Source organism: Papio anubis, chromosome 1, assembly GCF_008728515.1.
Source record: "Papio anubis isolate 15944 chromosome 1, Panubis1.0, whole genome shotgun sequence".
NCBI classification, from domain to species: domain Eukaryota; kingdom Metazoa; phylum Chordata; class Mammalia; order Primates; family Cercopithecidae; genus Papio; species Papio anubis.
The window spans coordinates 34,564,711-34,583,269 of NC_044976.1; the positions used below are offsets into that span (position 1 = coordinate 34,564,711).

Below are 18,559 nucleotides of genomic sequence, written 5' to 3' on the forward strand. Positions count from 1 at the left end.
CGCTGCTGCCTGGTGCCAAGTCTCTGCCCCCACCCTAGGCCCAACACTTTCTCCAGTGCAGGGAATGGGGAGGAAAGAAACAGGGAGAAATGAATCATCTGAAAAATGAAAAGCAGGAAGGGTGAGAGAGAACTCTGACTCACAGGGGCAGAGAAATGTGATGTGGGCAGCAGGAGGAGGGTGAGAGGGCTGGCCTGGGCCACTCAGGCACTGGCTTCAGCTCGGCTGCCCCACAGGCCTCTCTGGCCAAAGATCTCCAGCTACACCAAGCCCAAGGCAGGCCCCAGGCAGCTCAGGCTGAGGACTGAAGTCTCCCTTTCCCACCCCAAGGCTGGGCAAGAAGACCAAGGAAACCCTGTGGACGGTGGGGAGCTGCCACCTCTGCCCTTGCCCTGCCTGCCCCCAGAAGCCTGTCCCTTGGGGCTGGGTAACGGCCCATCTGCCCTCCCCAACTCACCTCCTGGGAGCTATCCACATTGCTCATTTGGTCATCGATGTCAGGAACTACTTGCAAAGGCCCACTCAGAGATGACAGGGACTGCCTGCAGGGAGGCAGACAGGTCAGGCTGGCCCCAGAGAGACCAGGTCCATTGATCCCAGAATTAGCTGGAGTCAGACACACCTGGGTTGTGTTCCTGCCACGAGACTCTGCTATTCTGAGCCTCAGTTTTCTTATCCATAAAGGGGGACAATTTCTCCTTTACAGGTGGTGGTGAGAATTCAGTGAGGCAATGCCCATCCCCCACTGGCATGGCCTGGGCAGCTATGGCAGCCCATAGTCGCTTAACCGTCAGCTCTGCCTACGCCTTCCTGATCTTGCCCATGCAGAGAATCTGGAAATCGGACTCTAACTGGCAGAGAAGCAGGCTGACTGCAGGCTGCTTTTTCTGGGTAGGATGGGCAGAGGCCCCGAGGACGCGGCCTGGTGCCCGGTGCAGTGCCCGTCCACTTACCACGATGCAATGATGGCACTGAGGGCCTCCAGGACATCGGCAGCAGCCAGGCGCTGCTGGGGGTCAAGGACCAGCAGCTTCCGGATGAGACATACGGTGTTCTCAGAAACCCGTCCATCCCTGAGGCAGGGAGTTGGGAAGGAGGGCTCAGTAGGTGGTGCTGGGTCTGTGGCCAGGATGCCCAGGTTCACTGTGCCATTTCCCTGCCTTGAGCCCATCAGGCTGGCCGCCCCCCGCCCCCTGGGTGGCAGGACTCACTCAGGGATGGTGTACTCGGCAGCCTTGATCTTGCGGAAGAGCTCCTGCGGGATGCTGTCGTAGAAGGGGAACTGGCCATACAGCATGGTGAAGAGCACCACACCCAGGGCCCACATGTCACTGGGCTTGCCACGGTACGGCCGGCCTGCGGGCACACACACCACACTCAGCCTTCAGGCTGCAGCACCACCACGGCTCACCAGCCTGGAATCCCACCCGGGGCCCTCCCTCCACCTGCCACCCTCACTTCCGGTCCCCTCAGAGCCATCCTCTGAGCTCCTGCCTGTGCTCCCCCATCCCCTGTTCCTCAGGATGCACCTCTCCTGACCCCCGAGGAGAGGGCTCACTCTGCACCTGCTCACAGCACCTGCCCTGCCCGGCCAGACGGCAAGCCCCTGGGAGCCAGGCCTGGGTCTGCAGCCCCAGCACCCAGCACAGCAGCTCACAAGCAGGGGGTCAAGAACGTTGGCAAAGCAGGTAACTAGCTGGCTCCAGATGAGCCAGCCACTCCGCCTGTCACCGTCCCCACACCCTGCTGCCTCCTTCACGACCCGGACGACCACTTGCAGAGTCCCCTCCTTTGTCTACTTGTGACTCCCCATCTGCCCTCTAGAAGGGAAGTTCTCAGGTGCAGATGCCTCCCTGTGGTGTTCACTGCTGAGCCCCAGTGCCCAGCATGGACCCAAGTATTTGCCAAATGAAGGATGTCCACTTAATTAACATCGCTGTGAGAGTTTCCTCATCTGTAAAGCAAAAAGGAGCAGACATCTAACCGAGCACCCGCTTTAGGACAGCACTGGAAGAAACACTTTTATTTCACTAACTGCACTCCACGGCTTGAGGACACTGAGGTCCAGTGATCGGCCCTGTCCAAGGCCACATGGCTGTTCAGTGGGCCCACATCTGACCGTCAGGCCCTGCTGCTTGCCTGCTTTCAGGGCAACCTGTCCACCCACCCAGCAGCAATACGGCACCTCCCATGTGCCAGCCATTTTCTGACCCACTCCCCCAAATGCGAAATATGAGGACTACTGGAGCGTTCGAAAGCCCTTGGCCCTGCCCACTCCCTGCGATGCACCCTCCGGTACACCAGCAGGCTGTGGCAGCCTGGACGCCAGAACACAACTTTGTTCTCCGTGGGCGTGGAAGAGATGCTGCTAGGCACCCTAGCGTCATCTCCCTGGGCGCCCAGGGCCCAGTGAAGGGCAAGCAGTTTAACCGGGAGAGGGTGTGCCATGTGGGCATGGCAGTGCCATTACAGGCCTCAGCCTGTGTCTTCAGAAGGTACCACGGCACCTTCAGGATAGCGCTGTTGCCTACCACAGAGGGCTGTTGTGGGGAATAAGCACCTGGCCTGGCTGGTACAGCAGGTAGTTCTGTGGAAGACGAGCTTCTCCCAAGCTCTTTCCAGGCTGTGTCATCCTTGGCTCTTTCCAGCCCCCGGTGCCAAAGAGCAGCTGCGGTGACTGTGTGGCTGACCCCATGGCTGACTCGAGGACAGCCCCCTCTTCCTAGAACTTGCTCCACCAAGTGGGGTCGCCAGTACAGAACTGATTACTTGTGCCACCATTCTTAGCTCTGTATGGCTCCAAAAAAGGTGCTGCCTCTCTTCCCGTGTCTGGAAGATGCTTCCTGCTGAGCTGTCCTGCTGACTTAGGCAGGAAGGATCTGCTTCCAGGACCTGCGGAGGGTTCCCTCAGCCTGAGCCTCTGCCCTGACCTGGACATATGACTGGCCCCTCCCCAGACAAACTCGCTGGGAGCCTGACCAGGGCAGGCAACCTTCCCTGGGCTTTGGCTTCTGAGGGGACACTGCACCTGCAAGCTTCCCTTTCAGCAAATCATCATGCCAGACGGCTCACTGCAAGCTCCGCCTCCCAGGTTCGCGCCATTCTTTTGCCTCAGCCTCTCGAGTAGCTGGGACTACAGGCGCCTGCCACCATGCCTGGCTAATATTTTGTATTTTTAGTAGAGACAGGTTTTCACCACGTTAACCAGGATGGTCTCGATCTCCTGACCTCGTGATCCGCCCAACTTGGCCTCCCAAAATGTTGGGATTACAGGAGTAAGGCACGGTGCCCGGCTGATTAAGGGCATTAGTTAATCCCTCAGGTACTACTACTGCCATCCCTATTTTATAGATGAAAAAACGGAGGCCCAGAAAGGTCTGTAACTTCCCCAAATTCACACGGTTATTAGCCAGACTATCACCTCCATGAGGGCCAGACCAGGTCTGCCTTTTCACAGCCCCATGCCCCATGCTCATGCTGGGCACATGGAGAACAAATGAAAGGGCAGACCTGGGCCCGAAACCCACATGGTAGGGCTGGTACTTCAGCTTCTAACCCAGGAGGGAGGAAGCTGAAGTCAGAAGGAGATTGGAGGCCGTGATCACACAGCTTGTTCAACAGCAAGGCCAGAATTGAGAACCCATGTCTCTGGTCTCCCAGTCGAAGACTCTTTCTGATTCAGTCAGATCCCTTTGTTTCATCCTCCAAGACTGGCACGAGTCTGGAAGAGCCAGAAGGATAGGCTGCTGGCAACAGCAGGGAGGCCCACAGAGCTTCTGATTGCACATGAAGGCCACTCTAGCCTGGTGCTGTGAGAGAGGAGTCCCAACCAGGGCCAGCCCCCCGCCCGAGCCCTGCAAACAGCCACAGCCCCACTCACAGGCTGGGTGGAGGGAGGAGCCTGGCTCTATCTCCTATAGGGATGCTTTGGGGATTACTGTGGAGGGTGTCAGGCTGTGCTGGGCCATGGGGGTGGTGCCCAGGGAGTTAGGGTATACCCCTGGCACCCAGATCCCTCTAGCAGAGGCTGTGGTGACTCCAACCAAACCCCCAGGTCTGGGGAAAGGTGCTACTGGCTTTGCACATGGGCAGCCCTGGGGACAGGCCTGGCTCTCCAGCAGAAGCAGCAGTTGGGGGAGCCTCCGAGGGAGTTGTAAGTGCTTGTATTACAGCAGCCTGCTCACCAGGACGTGTGTGAAGACCTGGGATGAGGCTGGCTCTGCCACTGCACAGAAAGGGCGCACTCATGTGTGGGGTGGGGATGAAGGATCCTGGAGACAACCCCAAGTTCTCCATGTTGGAGGGATGGGAGCTGGTGTAAGCCCCGGTTCCCTAAAGGATTTGGGCCAAGGACAAGGGGGAAAGGGAAACCAACAGAGTCTATGGTGAAAGAGTTGGGAGCATGGGCTTTAGTGGGAGGCAGCCCTGGGGCTCTGCCTCCATTTTCCAGTTACTATTTATTAGCTATGACTTTGGAAAAGAGATGTCATCTCTAAGCCTCAATTTCCTCATCTGTGAGAAAAGGACTTAAGATATTGACCTCGGCCGGGCGCGGTGGCTCAAGCCTGTAATCCCAGCACTTTGGGAGGCGAGGCAGAGTAGGATCACGAGGTTAGGAGATCGAGACCATCCTAGCTAACTCTGGTGAAACCCGTCTCTACTAAAATACAAAAAATGAGCCCGAGGCCCGGTGGGGCGCCTGTAGTCCCAGCTACTTTCGGGAGGCACAGAGGCAGGAAGAATAAAGTGAACCGGTGAGGCTTGCAGTGAGCTGAGATCCGGCCACTGCACTCAGCCCAGGCGACAGAGACTCCGTCTCAAAAAAAAAAAAAAAAAAAAAGATATTGACCTCACCCGGGATGGCTGTGTGGTTTCCAGCTTGAATGTGTAGTCACGCTCAGCACTGTGTCTGGAACTTGGAAATCAGATCAGTGGGCAGTAACTTTGGGAGTTTTTTTTTTATTTTTTGAGATGAGAGTCTCGCTCTGTTGCCCAGGCTGGAGTGCAGTGGTGCAATCTCAGCTCACTGCAAGCTCCGCCTCCCGGGTTCAAGCGATTCTCCTGCCTTGGCCTCCTAAGTAGCTTGGATTACAGGCAACTGCCACCACGCCCAGCTAATTTCTGTATTTTTAGTAGAGACAGGGTTTTACCACATTGGCCAGGCTCGTCTCGAACTCCTGACCTTGTGATCCACCCGCCACAGCCTCCCAAAGTGTTGGGATTACAGGCATGAGCCACTGCGCCCGGCCCGTGAGTCATTTATTTGTTTTGTGTATTATCTGTCTCAACCCCACTAGAAAGTCAGCTCCATGAAGGCAGCGATGTTTGTCTACTTTGTTCACTGTGGTCTCCAAAGTGTCTAGAACAGAGCTTTGGGCCTGGGTGGCCCTCAGCAAATAGTAACAGAATGAGTGAACAAAGACAGGGAGTGAGGGCTCTGAAATGCAAACTCACAGTGGCACGCGCAGTTGAGAACTGTTCAATGGCTTCCACTTGCACTTGAAGTAAGGGATGACGTCTCTTAACGAGGCCTACGCCAGACCTTGCCTGCTCTGGCCCCTGCACACCTCTCTGGCTTCCCCTTGAACCAGGCTCACTTCTGAGCAGCTTGAAATTGCTCCAATGTGCTGTGCTGCCTCTGGGACCCTCCGCCTCAGCCCAGTCACACACACCCAGGGAATTCCTAGTTCCCCTTAAGATCATAGCTCAACTGTTACCTTGTGGGGAAAGTCCTGCAAGCACCCTTCATCCACGCTCACAGCAATCCCGTTCCTCCCTAGCGCTAATCTCAGAGGAATTAAACATGCATTCGTGTTATCGTTACGTCTTCCACCTCCAACAGACCAAACATTTTGTATGGGGAGTGACAGTACTGGTCTGGGCCCCCAGTGAAGCACCAGCACCTTGCCCAGGGCCTGCCCACAGATTTGCTGAGTGGATTGTCACAGAGCCTGGCTGTACTGAGCTTGGAGGCCCACTGCCTGGCACATACACGTACCACTGAGCACGTCAGGACTGATGTAGGCAGGGCTGCCCCTCTGGTCCTTCAGAAGGTCCCCCTCGCTCACCAGATGCTTCCCGAGGCAGAAGTTGGTGATGGTTATCCGATGTGTCCTAGGAATGGGAGACAGAGAGTGAACAAACCTCAGTGTCTATAGCAACGGGCACAAGACACATAGGCAGGGCACACCTCACTGGGCCAGTCCCTGATCCTGAACAGCAGGAGGTGGGCTTCTCGCCAGAGGGCGAAACAGCTGCCCCAACCCCCTCTCCAGGGAGCAGAGGAATCAGGCCCCAGACTTTTCTGGCCACCAGCCGAGCTGTCCTAGCAGGGATTGGCTTCTCTCCCAGGTCCTGAGTGTTGCACAGGCCATCCCCGGACCTGCTGCCCTGGATGAATCTCGGGGTACAGCATAGGGCTTAGAACAACTTTCAGAGATTTCCCAAAAACAGCCTCGTGTCATATTCTAGACTGGGAGTGACCAGAGATTTAGTTCAATTTCCTCATTCACACATGAGGAAAAGGCAGGCCAGCAGAGATGAGTGACTCCACCTTGGGAGGTGACCCCAGGGTGGCCCCAGCCGCCCCCACACCACGGAGTCTGTCAGGTCACTGTCTCACTTGGCCCCACAACCACTGCAGAGGAAGAAACTGACAGTGGCCAGTGAGGGGGATTTTCTCACTGTCCGGTTTCAGATGATACAACAAAGGCACAGGGAAGTGAAAGGACTTGGCCAAGGTCATGCAGCTGGTGAGCAGAACGGCAGGATCCAAGCCCAGGTCTGCGAGGTCCCAGAGCTGCGCACACAACTGACAGCTTCCTCATGCCCAGATGTGTCCCTGGGCAGGGCCCCAGGCCCTGAATGACTTTTCCTTCTGTTCCATCAAAACTGACTCATCCCTTACCTTGTACTTGTGACTCTGCCCTGGCTAGAACATCACAGACTCTCCCTCTGAAAGGCGTGGGGCAGAGCAGCTTTGGGCTCTGATCCTTTGGAGAAAACTCACATGTGGACAAAAGGAAGTGCCCTGAGAGGACCTTGCACCACACCGGAGGCTGGGAGTGGGGGCAGGCCCTGTCTAAGAGGCCCGGGAAAGGCTTCCTGGCCCACGGGGGCAGGCAATGAGGAAGGATGCCTCTCTGCCCAACTGCCCTGCTGCTGTGTTGGCTGGCTGGGTGGAAAAGCTAGGGGGAAAAGCTGGGAGGACAGCAGGAAGGAAAGCTCCATGGGGGCCTTGGGCTGCCTCTCACTACCATCAACTCTCAGAGCTCTCAGAGGCACAGCGCACGCGTGGCTGCCGGTGGATTTCCCCAGGAGCTGCGTCCAGGAGGTTCTGAGAGCCCTCAGCAATCTTGGGGAATTCTGCTGGCAAAGGCCTTGATGCAAAACAAAGGTTAGTCTGTCCTCTGGATTCCTCACGGAAACGCCGAGTCCAGGGCCTACACAGGCCTGCCGTCAGCTGCCATAGGAATCTGACTGGTGACCCACGGGCGGCTAGAGCCTGAGCGCACAGGTGAAGGGTCACTGCGCAGGGTCACATGCATGTCAAGGAGTGGACTGCTCTAGCTCTGAAGCTCCAGTGCCGCTGCCCTGAATATAGGACTGCTCAGGCCTCTTGTCCAGAAGGTTCCCACAGAGCAGAGGCACTCCTGGTCAGAGATGGCTGCGGAAGCTGCAAATGTATCCTGTGGGTCTCTGAGGCTCAAGACGCTGGGAGGAGGACAGCTCAGGAGACAGTACGGTGGGTTTGGGAGTCAGGTTCCTAGTACTGGCTCTGCCACATCCTTGCTGTGTGAATCTCTTGCTAAACCTCCATTTCCTCATGTGTACAACAGTGAAATCCTAGCATCAAACTCCAGAACTGGGTTAGGATTCAGCAAGATAAGACAATCTCACGGACAGCACTTAGTCCAGTGCCTGGCAAATAGTAGCAGCTGGTGGTTGGCACACCTGGTGGGAAAGATTCTGTCTTGGAGGCGGCAGGGGAGAGGTGCCATGGTGTGACAACAGGCCTGGGACAGCACGTGCCAGTGTGGCTGAGCTTTCAACTCAACACTGCTGGTGGGACTTTCCCGCTCTCTACCAGGGCACGAGCAGGCACAGCTGAGGCTCTGCAGGGCTGAGCGGCAGGAGCACTGGAGTCTCTCCACAGGAAGCGGCACGGGCAGCTCCAAGGCCTCCTGAGGTTTGGCAATGCTCCCCTGCCCCGCCACCACCACCCAAGCAGGAGGTGCACAGCTCCCTGGGAGTCCCACACGTCCTAGTCTGGTCCTGACAGGAGGGGGCAAGGGCAGAGTGGGACAGAGGGAGGGGACGTGTGTCAGCAGGATTGGCTCTGAGTGAGTCACACTTTAGCTATGGCCCTTTGGGCTGCCACAGTGTTTTTCTCCTTTTCTAGGAACTTGGTATGTTGCCTGCCTACCAAAAAGAAAGGAGGAAGCAGAAAGACCCCACAGCACCTCGCATAACCCCAGAAGAGGATTTCGAATTTCGATCCTTTTAAAATCCAAAGCGGGATGAACTTGTCCTTGCAGCTGCCTTGCCAACACCTCCCCTGTCTGCTCCTTGGGTGCACTCTGCTCTGCTGAGAAGGCCTCCAGTTGGCCCGCCTGCTGCTCCAGTGGAGGCAGAGCCTGGCATGACAGGCGGGAAGGGGCTGGAGTGGGCTAGAGCTCCTTCAGGTCAACTCTCAACGGAACGAGGTGACAGTGGGGCCCCAGAGCAGAGGATGTGGCAGAGGACACACACAGAGCAGTGAGTCTCGCTGCACCACACCACCCTGCCGCTCTGGAGCACCCATGACTCAAGTGCAAGGCAGCCAGAACCTCTGTCTGGTTCTGGGTGTGAGTGAGGCGTCGGCATTCTGCACCCTGAGGAGCAGGCACGCACACTCACAGCAGAGCTGCTACAGCCACGCCGGTGTCTGCAGGGTGGTGCGACCCCTTGACTACACTCCCAGGACCAAGGAGGCCTGCAAAAGTGAGAGTTGGAAGCAAATCCCCCAGCGACACAGAGGGGCCAGGAGTGCTGGTGTGGTTAGCAGGCATGAGCCCGGCACGTTCCCATGACAACCCCGCGATGCTCATTTAGAGCCAATGAATGGCTGTTGTGGAAGGCCTGGGAGCTCTCTAGTCCAGCTGGAGGAGACATGGGCTCTGTGGCCAGATGGGTTTAGGTGCCCCAAAATTATGCCCTCTTTGTGAACAGTGAGCCTGTAGTCCACAGCAAGATGGGACTGGCCCAAGGCCCCAGAGAGGGCCAGGGGAAGGGGCAGGACCCAATTTCCCAACTCTAGGACAACTGGATCTCCACAGTCCAGGGCTGGTTTAGTCAGGGCTCCCTACTACCTCCTCTCATGGTGCAGAGCTATGGCTGGGGGACCGCTGGGCCCTCACCAGGGGTGTCCTCGTTGGCCGCTCAACATGCAGCAGGCCTCATTTCCAGAGACATGAGCCCACGGGTCCTGTTCTCCTGTCTCTCAGCCACAGGCTCTCCAGTCCTGGCTGGATTAGCACTGGGGTGTGCTTGTGATGCGCCAAAGCCCATCATATTAGGTAGCCTCACATCCACTTATTTGCATCTCAGGCCAGTCTTCCCAGGAAGCCAGGATGACCTTCACTTTCAGAGATGAGGAAATGGAAGCTCAGAGAAGTGCTTGGTACCTCAATAAATGAATTCAATCAATAAGTAACCAAACGAACACACTCTCATGGTCTCCAAGATGACGAAGAGCTGGCACTGGGAAGTGAGCCAGGTCTGACCCCCATGTCCGTGCTGCTTCCGTCCTCTCCAACTCACTCACTCAGCCAGTCCAGGGTTTAAGCAGCCCTGGAATTTCCTGTTTCCCTCCCTTCCCCCTGCAGAGTATAGCAGGGCAAGGTTCTCATCCCTTCACTTTCTCAGTCTGGCAAATCCCAACTCATCCTTCGCGAATCGACTCAGGCAGCAGCCACTGTCCCTCCACATGCCCCTTGCCCTCTGCATGCTGCTCCTCCACACATGATACCATCTTCTGGTCAGTACCCCATCAGATGGTAGGCTCCAGAGGGTAGTGGTGGCACTGAGAGTTTCTGTCTGCAGCCCCAGCACCAGGTGGTGCTAGTCGAAGGATGGAGAAGGCTTAGCTGCTGAGATGCACAGCACCGTCCCGATGGCCTCTCAGGCTGGAGCTGTGGGTCTGGAGCCCCCAGCAGTAACTCGCCATCAGCTGAGATGGGGCACAAGTTAATGCCCCCTCCCCGGAGGCCAGCTTTCAGGCAGCTTCTTTTCCTCTGACCACTGTGGCTTTGGCCCCTTTAGAGGACAGTGGGCCTCGGGCCCCTCCTGGGCTGGGCTGGTACAGCCACATCATGGAATGAATCACCCACAACAATTCTGCTGTGAGATTCGGGCTGCCTTTGTAAGCCCTCCAACCTGCTCAATGCCGAATTGAGAGGTGAGGGAGGGAGGCTCAGGAAGAACGGCTGGGGGCGGGGCGGGGCGGGGTGGGGCAGATGCGCCCTTCTCAGCCCCGCATTTCCAGGATGGTGGTAGTCCACAGAGTGGGCCCACTTCCTGCCGGTCCTGGGTCCCTACATGGTTGGTGGTCCCTCCAACATGGTGAGACAGTGGTAGCACTGTCCCAGATCACTCCAAAGAGGCCCAGGACCCTCTGCTGAGGTGGGATGACAACCTGAAACCAGGGCCGCGCTTGGTCTCCCTCTGCTGCTGGTTCACCAACAATGTTGGGGTGGGCCGCCTGATCACCTCCAAGTCTAAGGCATGCTCTTCCTGCTGCTGAGAGAGCTAGTCACATTTTACAGGTAACTACTCACAGCTGCATCCCTCTCCAGGAGGCTCTCTTAGCCAAAAGCAGCTGCCTTGCCTAAGGGAGTGCCCCTCCCTATGGACAGCAGACATTCAGTGACTGCTGGGGCGGGGCACAAAGGCCATGCGCAGGCCATCTGCAGGGCCATCCCACTCTCGAGTTTTTCAGGCTGAGGCCCTGCTGGGACTTCACTGAGGGTTTAGCTTCTCCCTCTGCCTAATTCCACCCCGTCACCCTGAGAGCACTCCACAGTAAACCTCCTGCACGTAAACCTCAGAGTCTGTTTCCTGAGGAAACTGACCTACAGCAAGGCCTCATTTTGCTCATTCCTTCACCCCGTTTGTCCATTCAAAAAAGATACATTTTTGTAGTGATGGGGGTCTTCACTATGTTGCCCAGGCTGGTCTCAAACTCCTGGGTTCAAGTGATCCTCCTGCCTCAGCCTCCCAAAATGCTGGGATTACAGGCAGGAACCACTGCTCCTGACATTTAGTCCATTTTTATAGTAATTTTCTGAGTATCCACTAGGAGCCAGGCATGACAAATAAATGGACCAGGGAGGAGATCTAAAGTTCTTCCCAGAGCTCCCTTTCTGTGGCTCAAAACTCCCAGTCTCAGCAAGCCCCCAATTCCCATGTTCATCCCATCCCCAGAGTCCTGGGATTCCGGGAGGAAGTGGGTTGTCTTGAGTCGGAATCTCCAGGAAGACACTGCAGGGCACCAGAGAGTTGCAATGTGTAGCCTGCCCCAGGCCTAGGGTAACAGCGTGGACGAAGAGACAGGCATCTTACCTCTTGTTGAGCACCATGTTCCCCAGCTTCAGGTCTCTATGCACGATGTTCTTCTGCAAAACGACAGGCATATGGTTTATATTGTCAATGTGAGAGGTGGGGTAAGGGCCCACCCTGTAAGATGGGGGCCCTCCTGGTGTTAGAGAAGGTGGGAAAAATTCTATGATGTGTCTCTTTAGGCTCCAACCACAGGCAGATCAGGACAGTTCTAAGTTCACATGACCCATGCATCTGGATGGGGAATGAATGTGCACCTAGTCAGTGTCTCCCCATCTGCGGCAGCTTCTTCAGCTCTTTCTCCCCTCTGGGCAGCGGCTGGTGGGGAAAGTCACTCATCTTTTCACCTCCATTAGACATTCCATAGACAGGATGGATCTGGGGGTCGGGGAGGAGCTGTCATCGCTTTGTGACTAAGTACCACAGGCTCGGCCCACATTAGTGGTGCACCGGGAAGAGGCTCAGGCTCTCCTACCCTTTGTCCTGGCATGTCTGACACATCTAATCCTACAAAAAGCTCAGACGTGCTGTAGTTGCTTGGGTGGGTATCTCACTGTCATCACTACATGGGGGACACCAGGCCTCTTAACTGATGGAGAATTACCACACGGGCTCTGCTGGGCTGCAGGTCAGCCCTCACCAGGAAGGTGGCCTGCAGGGTGGCACTGTGCCTCCCCCTGTGCACCTGCCATTCAGCCGCTTTTCTTTTGGACACTCCCAGCTGCAAAGCACACCCGGGTGCGCAGGACAGAGCTGCCTTCTGCTCAGCAGCAGCAAAAAAGGTGGCTTTCTGTGGCCAGAAGGTGTGGCAGCAGAGTGTGGCCTCACCTGGTGCAGGGCCTCCACCACGCGGACCACGTCGTAGAAGATGACCACAGTCTCCCGCTCGCTGAGCCTTTTCTCCTTGATGACGTAGTGCTGCAGGTTGATGAGGTCAGCGGTCTTGTCGCTGAAGTCGTGAGCACAGAGGCAGTCCAGGACGAGGCAGATGCGTTTCTTCATCTTCTTAACCATCCGGCTGGATTCTGTGTCCTCAACGATTTCACAGGTGCGGTCCTGGGAGGCAAGGGGGCAGCACAGGGCTTGGCTGTGAACTCGACAAGGCCAAGGCCAGGGCTTGGGACTCTCTGGAGTTGGACACTCAAACCAGTGAGGGAGCCTGGAATTAGCCTGCATGTGCAGGCCATAGACGACTAAGGCCTGGGCAGCCTAGACCATGGGGTGGCTCAGCACTGTGAAGCCTCTTGTGTGCCAAATGCCAGGACCAGCAAGAGGCTGAAGCTAAAACATCTCAGGTGAAAGCTTAATGCTTTGATCATAATGCAAAGGATTCAGATCAGGTCTGGGCATTTAAAGCCCAAGGGCCCTCTCAGCCCAGTGCTTAAGCAGCAAAAATGGGCATCCTCCCTCCACGGCACCCAGGTTCCAGTAATTACCAACAGAACCCCTCTCGATGTCTAAGATGGTAGAAGTTAGAAAGAGGTCAATCTTGGCAGGCTCCAGAGGCCACACAGGTTCTGTGTGTCCAGGACACCTGTTTTCCTCATGGATGCAGTGCTCCTGACAGTCACATAGTGGTGGCTAAGAGTGACTCTGACCTCAGACTGCTGGGTTCAGGCCCCAGCCACCTTGTTTTACCTGTGGGACCTGGGCAGTTTGCTTACCCTCTCCAGGTCTCTAGTTCCTAATCAGTAGAAGGGAGCTGGTAATCCCTCCCTCACAGCCCGAGAGAAGTAAATAAGACAATCCATGTCCTGTGCTTAGGTCCTGCACTGCCAGGGCTCAGTAAGTGGGTACTGCCACCAATGTTGTTGCTGCGAGATGGACACAATGCTAGCAAGCTCTAGACCCATTTTCCTTGCTGAAAGGTATTTTGAGTAAGACAAAAAACAGGTACAACCTGCGGACTTCATCTGACCATCTTGAGGAAGTCCTTGGTGTCATGCGGCGTAGACTGACCTGTCCCCTCTGGGGAACTCCTGGAGGACTAAATATCTACATTTCTTCTTCTTTTCCTTTTTTTTTTTTTTTTTTTTGTGAGACAACGTCTCACTCTGTCACCCAGGCTGGAGTGCAGTGACATAATCTCAGCTCACCGCAAGCTCTGCCTCCCGGGTTCACGCCATTCTCCTGCCTCAGCCTCCCAAGTAGCTGGGACTACAGGGGCCTGCCACCATGCCTGGCTAATTTTTTTGTATTTTCAGTAGAGACGGGGTTTCACCATGTTAGCCAGGATGGTCTCGATCTCCTGACCTTGTGATCCGATTCGCCCGCCTCAGCCTCCCAAAGTGCTGGGATTACAGGTGTGAGCCACTGCACCCAGTCTCCACATTTCTTCTTAAGAGCAGGACCACACCTCATATTTGCTTTTCTCAGAGGCCCTAGCACAGTGTCTGGCACACAGACGGTATACTAGAAACACTTTCGATCAGCCAGGTTCTCTCATCCAAAATGACATGCACTAAGGCCAAGCTGCTGAAGATATCAGAGACAAAATACCAAGAAACCACAATCACTCTCAATTTGATTTCATGTTTACGGGGATACTCTTAATTTCTGGAGTTGCCTAATAATACTCTGAGTCACCTCTAATTGCAAATCTAAGAACAAAGACCTTGGTGGGGTGTATACATGCGGGGTGGGAAGTGCTTTCCATTTGTTCTATTTCAGGAACTCAAGCTGACAAGGAGTTTTTATTGCCTGAACAGCAATGATGATGACAGAGTTCCAGCAGCAGCTCGGTGCCTGACACACTCTCATTCATCGTCCCAACCACCACTGGAGGTAGGTACTGTTATCACTATCCCCATTTTACAGATGGGGAATCTCAGGCCTAGAGACCTGAAGTGACTTGCCCAAGGTCATACTAGCTGAATCCAGGACTGTCAGCATCAAAACCTGAGTGCTGTCTCTGGCACTGTGCTGCCTCTGAAACAGCAGGTCTGTCTTAGCAAGAGCTGGTCCTGGCCAGCAAATGGCTGAGGGCTCAGTGGACGCTCAGCTGAGGAACGAGGCTGTTCCCAGGCCTGTAAAGAGGCCTCGGGTCATTCTGAACCCAACTCTTCATTTCTGGAGACACAACTTCAGTGCTGCCCCAAGAATGGTTCTTGTCAGGTACACACTGTTAATCAACACCTTTCCTAAGGGACCTGGAACATCTGAGCACAGGAGCAGGCACGTTTGCTGGACAAACTGAAATGCCTGAGCAGGCGGAAGAACAGGTGGCTCCAAAACAACTGTGGAGATCTACAGACGGCCCCAAATGCTGGTTCCTACTTGTCGTCTTCCCTCCCACCCTAGCCTGGCCAATTTCTGACGATGCAGCTAAAAAGGGCCCAGAGCTGGGCATGGTGGCTCACGCCTGTAATCCCAGCACTTTGGGAGGCCGAGGTGGGTGGATCACCTGAGGTCAGGAGTTTGAGACCAGCCTGGACAACATGGTGAAACCCCTTCTCTACTAAAAATACAAAAATTAGCTGGGCATATGCCTGTAGTCCCATCTATTTGGGAGGCTGAGGCAAGAAAATCGCTTGAGCCTGGGAGGTGGAGGTAGCAGTGGGTCAAGATCGCCCCACTGAACTCCAGCCTGGCGACAGAGCGAGACTCCATTAAAAAAAAAAAAAAAAAAAAAGGACAAGACGGCCCTTTTGAGATGGAGTCTCACTCAGTTGCCCAGGCTGGAGCTCAGTGGTGCAATCTCCACTCACTGCAACCTCCGCCTCCCGGGCTCAAGCGATTCTCCTGCCTCAGCCTCCCCAGTAGCCGGGACTACAGGCACGTGCCGCCATGCCCAGCTAATTTTTCTATTTTTAGTAGAGATGGGATTTCATCTTGTTGGTCAGCATGGTCTTGATCTCCTGTCCTTGTGATCCACCCACCTCGGCCTCCCAAAGTGCTGGGATTACAGGCGTGAGCCACCGCGCCTGGCCTGGGCCCGAGTGTCTTTAAGTGACTTCCTGCTTTCCTCTTTTCTCAGAAAAGCGGCTCTTCAAAGAGAGCCTGGCTGCTGTAAGATGCAAACTGTATGCATTCCTGGCTAGGCTGTAACCATCCCCACAGGAGCACAGCCAGTGTGGTCCAGCCTGACTTCCAGCCCAGCCCAGCCCAGCCACCCACCCTGGAAGTCCTGATGTACGCAGCATGGCAGGGACACCCGAGGGTCACGTGAGCTGCTCGTATGGCTGTGGCCCCAGCAAGTGGCAGCCCCTGGAGCCAGCCAGAGGTGGGTGCGAAGGGTGGGGGGGGGCAGGCCGCTCACCTGGAAGAGGCCGTGGTGGTGCACCACGCCGTCCTGCGTGTGCAGGAGAGAGAGCAGCGAGTACTCGGTGTGCAGCAGCATCTTGCCCTGCCGCTCCTCCTGGCTCTCTATGCCTTGGTCCCCCCTCTCCTCCAGGGTCAGGATCTTTAGGAAAGCACAAAAATAAAACCAAAACCAGAACACCTCACTTGACACAGCAGAACAACCAGAATGGGGGAAGCAGGGGGCTTTCTACGACATGACATTTGTGTACAGTGCACACATAGACACACCAAGTGAAATAGTTTTTCTTAATATGATGGTGATGTAATTTATGCACAGACAAAACTCTTTAAATCAGAAGTTGTTCCGAGGGAGACTGAACTTGATTGCTTCTCGGGAAGAAATGGCACTACTCTTGTTCACAATGACGCAGGTGTGAAGGTGGAGGAGGGAGGAGTGGGTTGGCATGACAGGCCCTGGTTCTGAGGCACCCTCACCCTCATGTCTCACTTACCTTCAGCTGATAGAAGTCATCCGTGCCATCTTTCCTTGCCAAACACTGCACAATGCTTGGCACCGGTGAGTTGCCCAGACGAGGACCTACGGCACAGAGAGCTGCTGGTCTCCTTTTCAGAAGCCCTGGCTGTCACAATGCCAGGTCACCATGTGGTCTTTCTTACTAGACCTTCTATTCAGGAGGGCACCATACCTCACGTGCACTGAACTGATCCCCCCCCCAAGGTCTCCTGGTAGAGTTTTCAAGGTCTCCCCTCCAAAAATAGAGGGGTATGTGTGCTCTGCCTGGAGCACATCCAGCGTTTGCAGGCACATTTCCCAAAGAGAGGTTTTCAACCCTGGGTGCATGCTGGAGTCTCTGGGAGCATCTATTAAAAACAAGAGATCCGGCCAGGTGCAGTGGCTCCAGCCTGTAATCCCAGCACTTTGGGAAGCCGAGGCGGGTGGATCACGAAGTCAGGAGATCAAGACCATCCTGGCGAACACGGTGAAACTCCATCTCTACTAAAAACACAATAAATTAGCCAGGCGTAGTGGCGGGCGCCTGTAGTCCCAGCTTCTTGGGAGGCTGAGGCAGGAGAATGGCGTGAACCCAGGAGGTGGCGGAGCTTGCAGTGAGCGGAGATCGCGCCACTGCACTCCAGCCTGGGCGACAGAGCGAGAATTCGTCTCAAAAAAAAAAGAAAAAAAAATAAGAGATCCAGGTTGGGTGCGGTGGCTCACACCCGTAATCTCAACACTTTGGGAGGCTGAGGTGGGAGGACTGCTTGAGCCAAGGAGTTCGAGACCAGCCTGGGCAACATAGTGAGACTTCTTCTCAACAAAAAATAAAATATTGGCTGAGCACAGTGGAGCATACCTGTAGACCCAGCTACTTGGGAAGGCTGAGGTAGGAGGATCGCTTGAGCCCAGGAGGTTGAGGCTGCAGTGAACTATGTTTGTGCCACTGCACTCCAGTCAGGGCAACAGAACAAAGCCCTGTCTCAAAAAAACCAACAAACCCAAGAGATCCTGGATCCTCTGAAGAGCAACTGCAGGGTGACGATCCAGGAAACTATAGCTGCAACAGGTTCCCTGGTGATTCTGATACAGCCATCTGGCCCCTGTTCAAGTGCCAGCTTTGGGGACCTTCTGTACTTCTGAAGATGCACAGTGCTTGTTGTGCCTTGACAGCGCCTTGCCTGAGCTTTCAGAGTGGAAATCTGATGTCACAGTGCCACTGCTGCGTGAAAAACTCTTAACAAAGTCTGCTGCTCTTTGTTTTCCTTTTTACCAGTGACATGTTCATAGACCCACTGCTCTTAACATACCACCCAAACTCTTTGGCCTCCAAGGCCTTGCATGATTCGGTTCCTTCCCACCTTTCTAAGCGAGGATTCCCTGTCCCATGCCATACTCTAGCTCCTAATGTTGGGTTCCTAGTTCCCAACGTGGTAAGCCCTTTCCTGCTGCTGGGCCTCTGCAGTGCTGTTTCTTCTGTCTGCAGTGTTCTTCCCACAGATGCTGCTCGTCCTCCTCAGGTGTCAGCTCACATGGAGCTTCCTCATAGACAGGCCTTTCTTGCCTGCCCTACCCACAGGCCCTTTCCATCTCACATCATCGTGGAACTTCTTCAAGGCACTTGCACCACCGGTGATGACTGGTGAGTTGTTTGTTTCTCTGTGAGGGATGGAACTTGTCTGTCTTATTCACTGCTGCATGCCTGGCAAACAGCACAGGCCTGGCACGTAGCAGGCACGCACCATTAACTATGTACTGAATGACGGGAGCTGGAACTATCCTGTGCCTGTAAGTCCAAAATGCTCTCCCAAAGTAAAACTCACTCCCAGTCTCTGGCCACAACTCTGACTATAAGCAGTTTGGACTGCTGGTCCTTATGCATCATGCAGAAATGCTCTGCTGCTCCTCTGGCCAACTGCCAACACCTGTGCCAGGATTTCTGTGCCAATTTAAAGAAATTTGGGGGGCTATACAAAATGCTTTGTGAAATTATGCCATCCAAGAATGGCATAAAGCAGTGCCTCGGATGATCTTGGGTTTTCATTTTATTTTATTTTTTAGAGACAGAGTCTCACACTGTTTCCTAGGCTGGAATGCAGTGGTGTGATCACGGCTCACTGTAACCTCAAACTCCTGGGCTCAAGTAATCCTCCTGCCTCAGCCTCCCAAGTAGCTAGGACTACAGGCATGTGCCACCATGCCCAA

The 18,559-nt window shown here is 55.0% G+C and overlaps 1 protein-coding gene across 6 annotated transcripts in view; it reads right to left on the reverse strand.

Annotated features, from left to right (window-relative positions):
* The window catches only part of STK40 (serine/threonine kinase 40), a 48,569-nt gene that overhangs the window by 3,271 nt on the left and 26,739 nt on the right, over window positions 1-18,559 (reverse strand). For 3 of the 6 annotated variants that reach the window (XM_003891601.3, XM_031666989.1, XM_031666990.1), the window contains 8 exons: window positions 16,353-16,438; window positions 15,857-16,000; window positions 12,427-12,654; window positions 11,602-11,654; window positions 5,999-6,114; window positions 1,212-1,356; window positions 954-1,073; window positions 458-542 (listed from right to left, as the gene is read on the reverse strand). In XM_003891601.3, the coding sequence (XP_003891650.1) occupies window positions 458-542; window positions 954-1,073; window positions 1,212-1,356; window positions 5,999-6,114; window positions 11,602-11,654; window positions 12,427-12,654; window positions 15,857-16,000; window positions 16,353-16,438 (977 nt within the window). The remainder of the gene's footprint in view (window positions 1-457; window positions 543-953; window positions 1,074-1,211; window positions 1,357-5,998; window positions 6,115-11,601; window positions 11,655-12,426; window positions 12,655-15,856; window positions 16,001-16,352; window positions 16,439-18,559) is intronic. The other 3 variants (XM_031666994.1, XM_031666995.1, XM_021939424.2) reach the window with 1 other exon arrangement.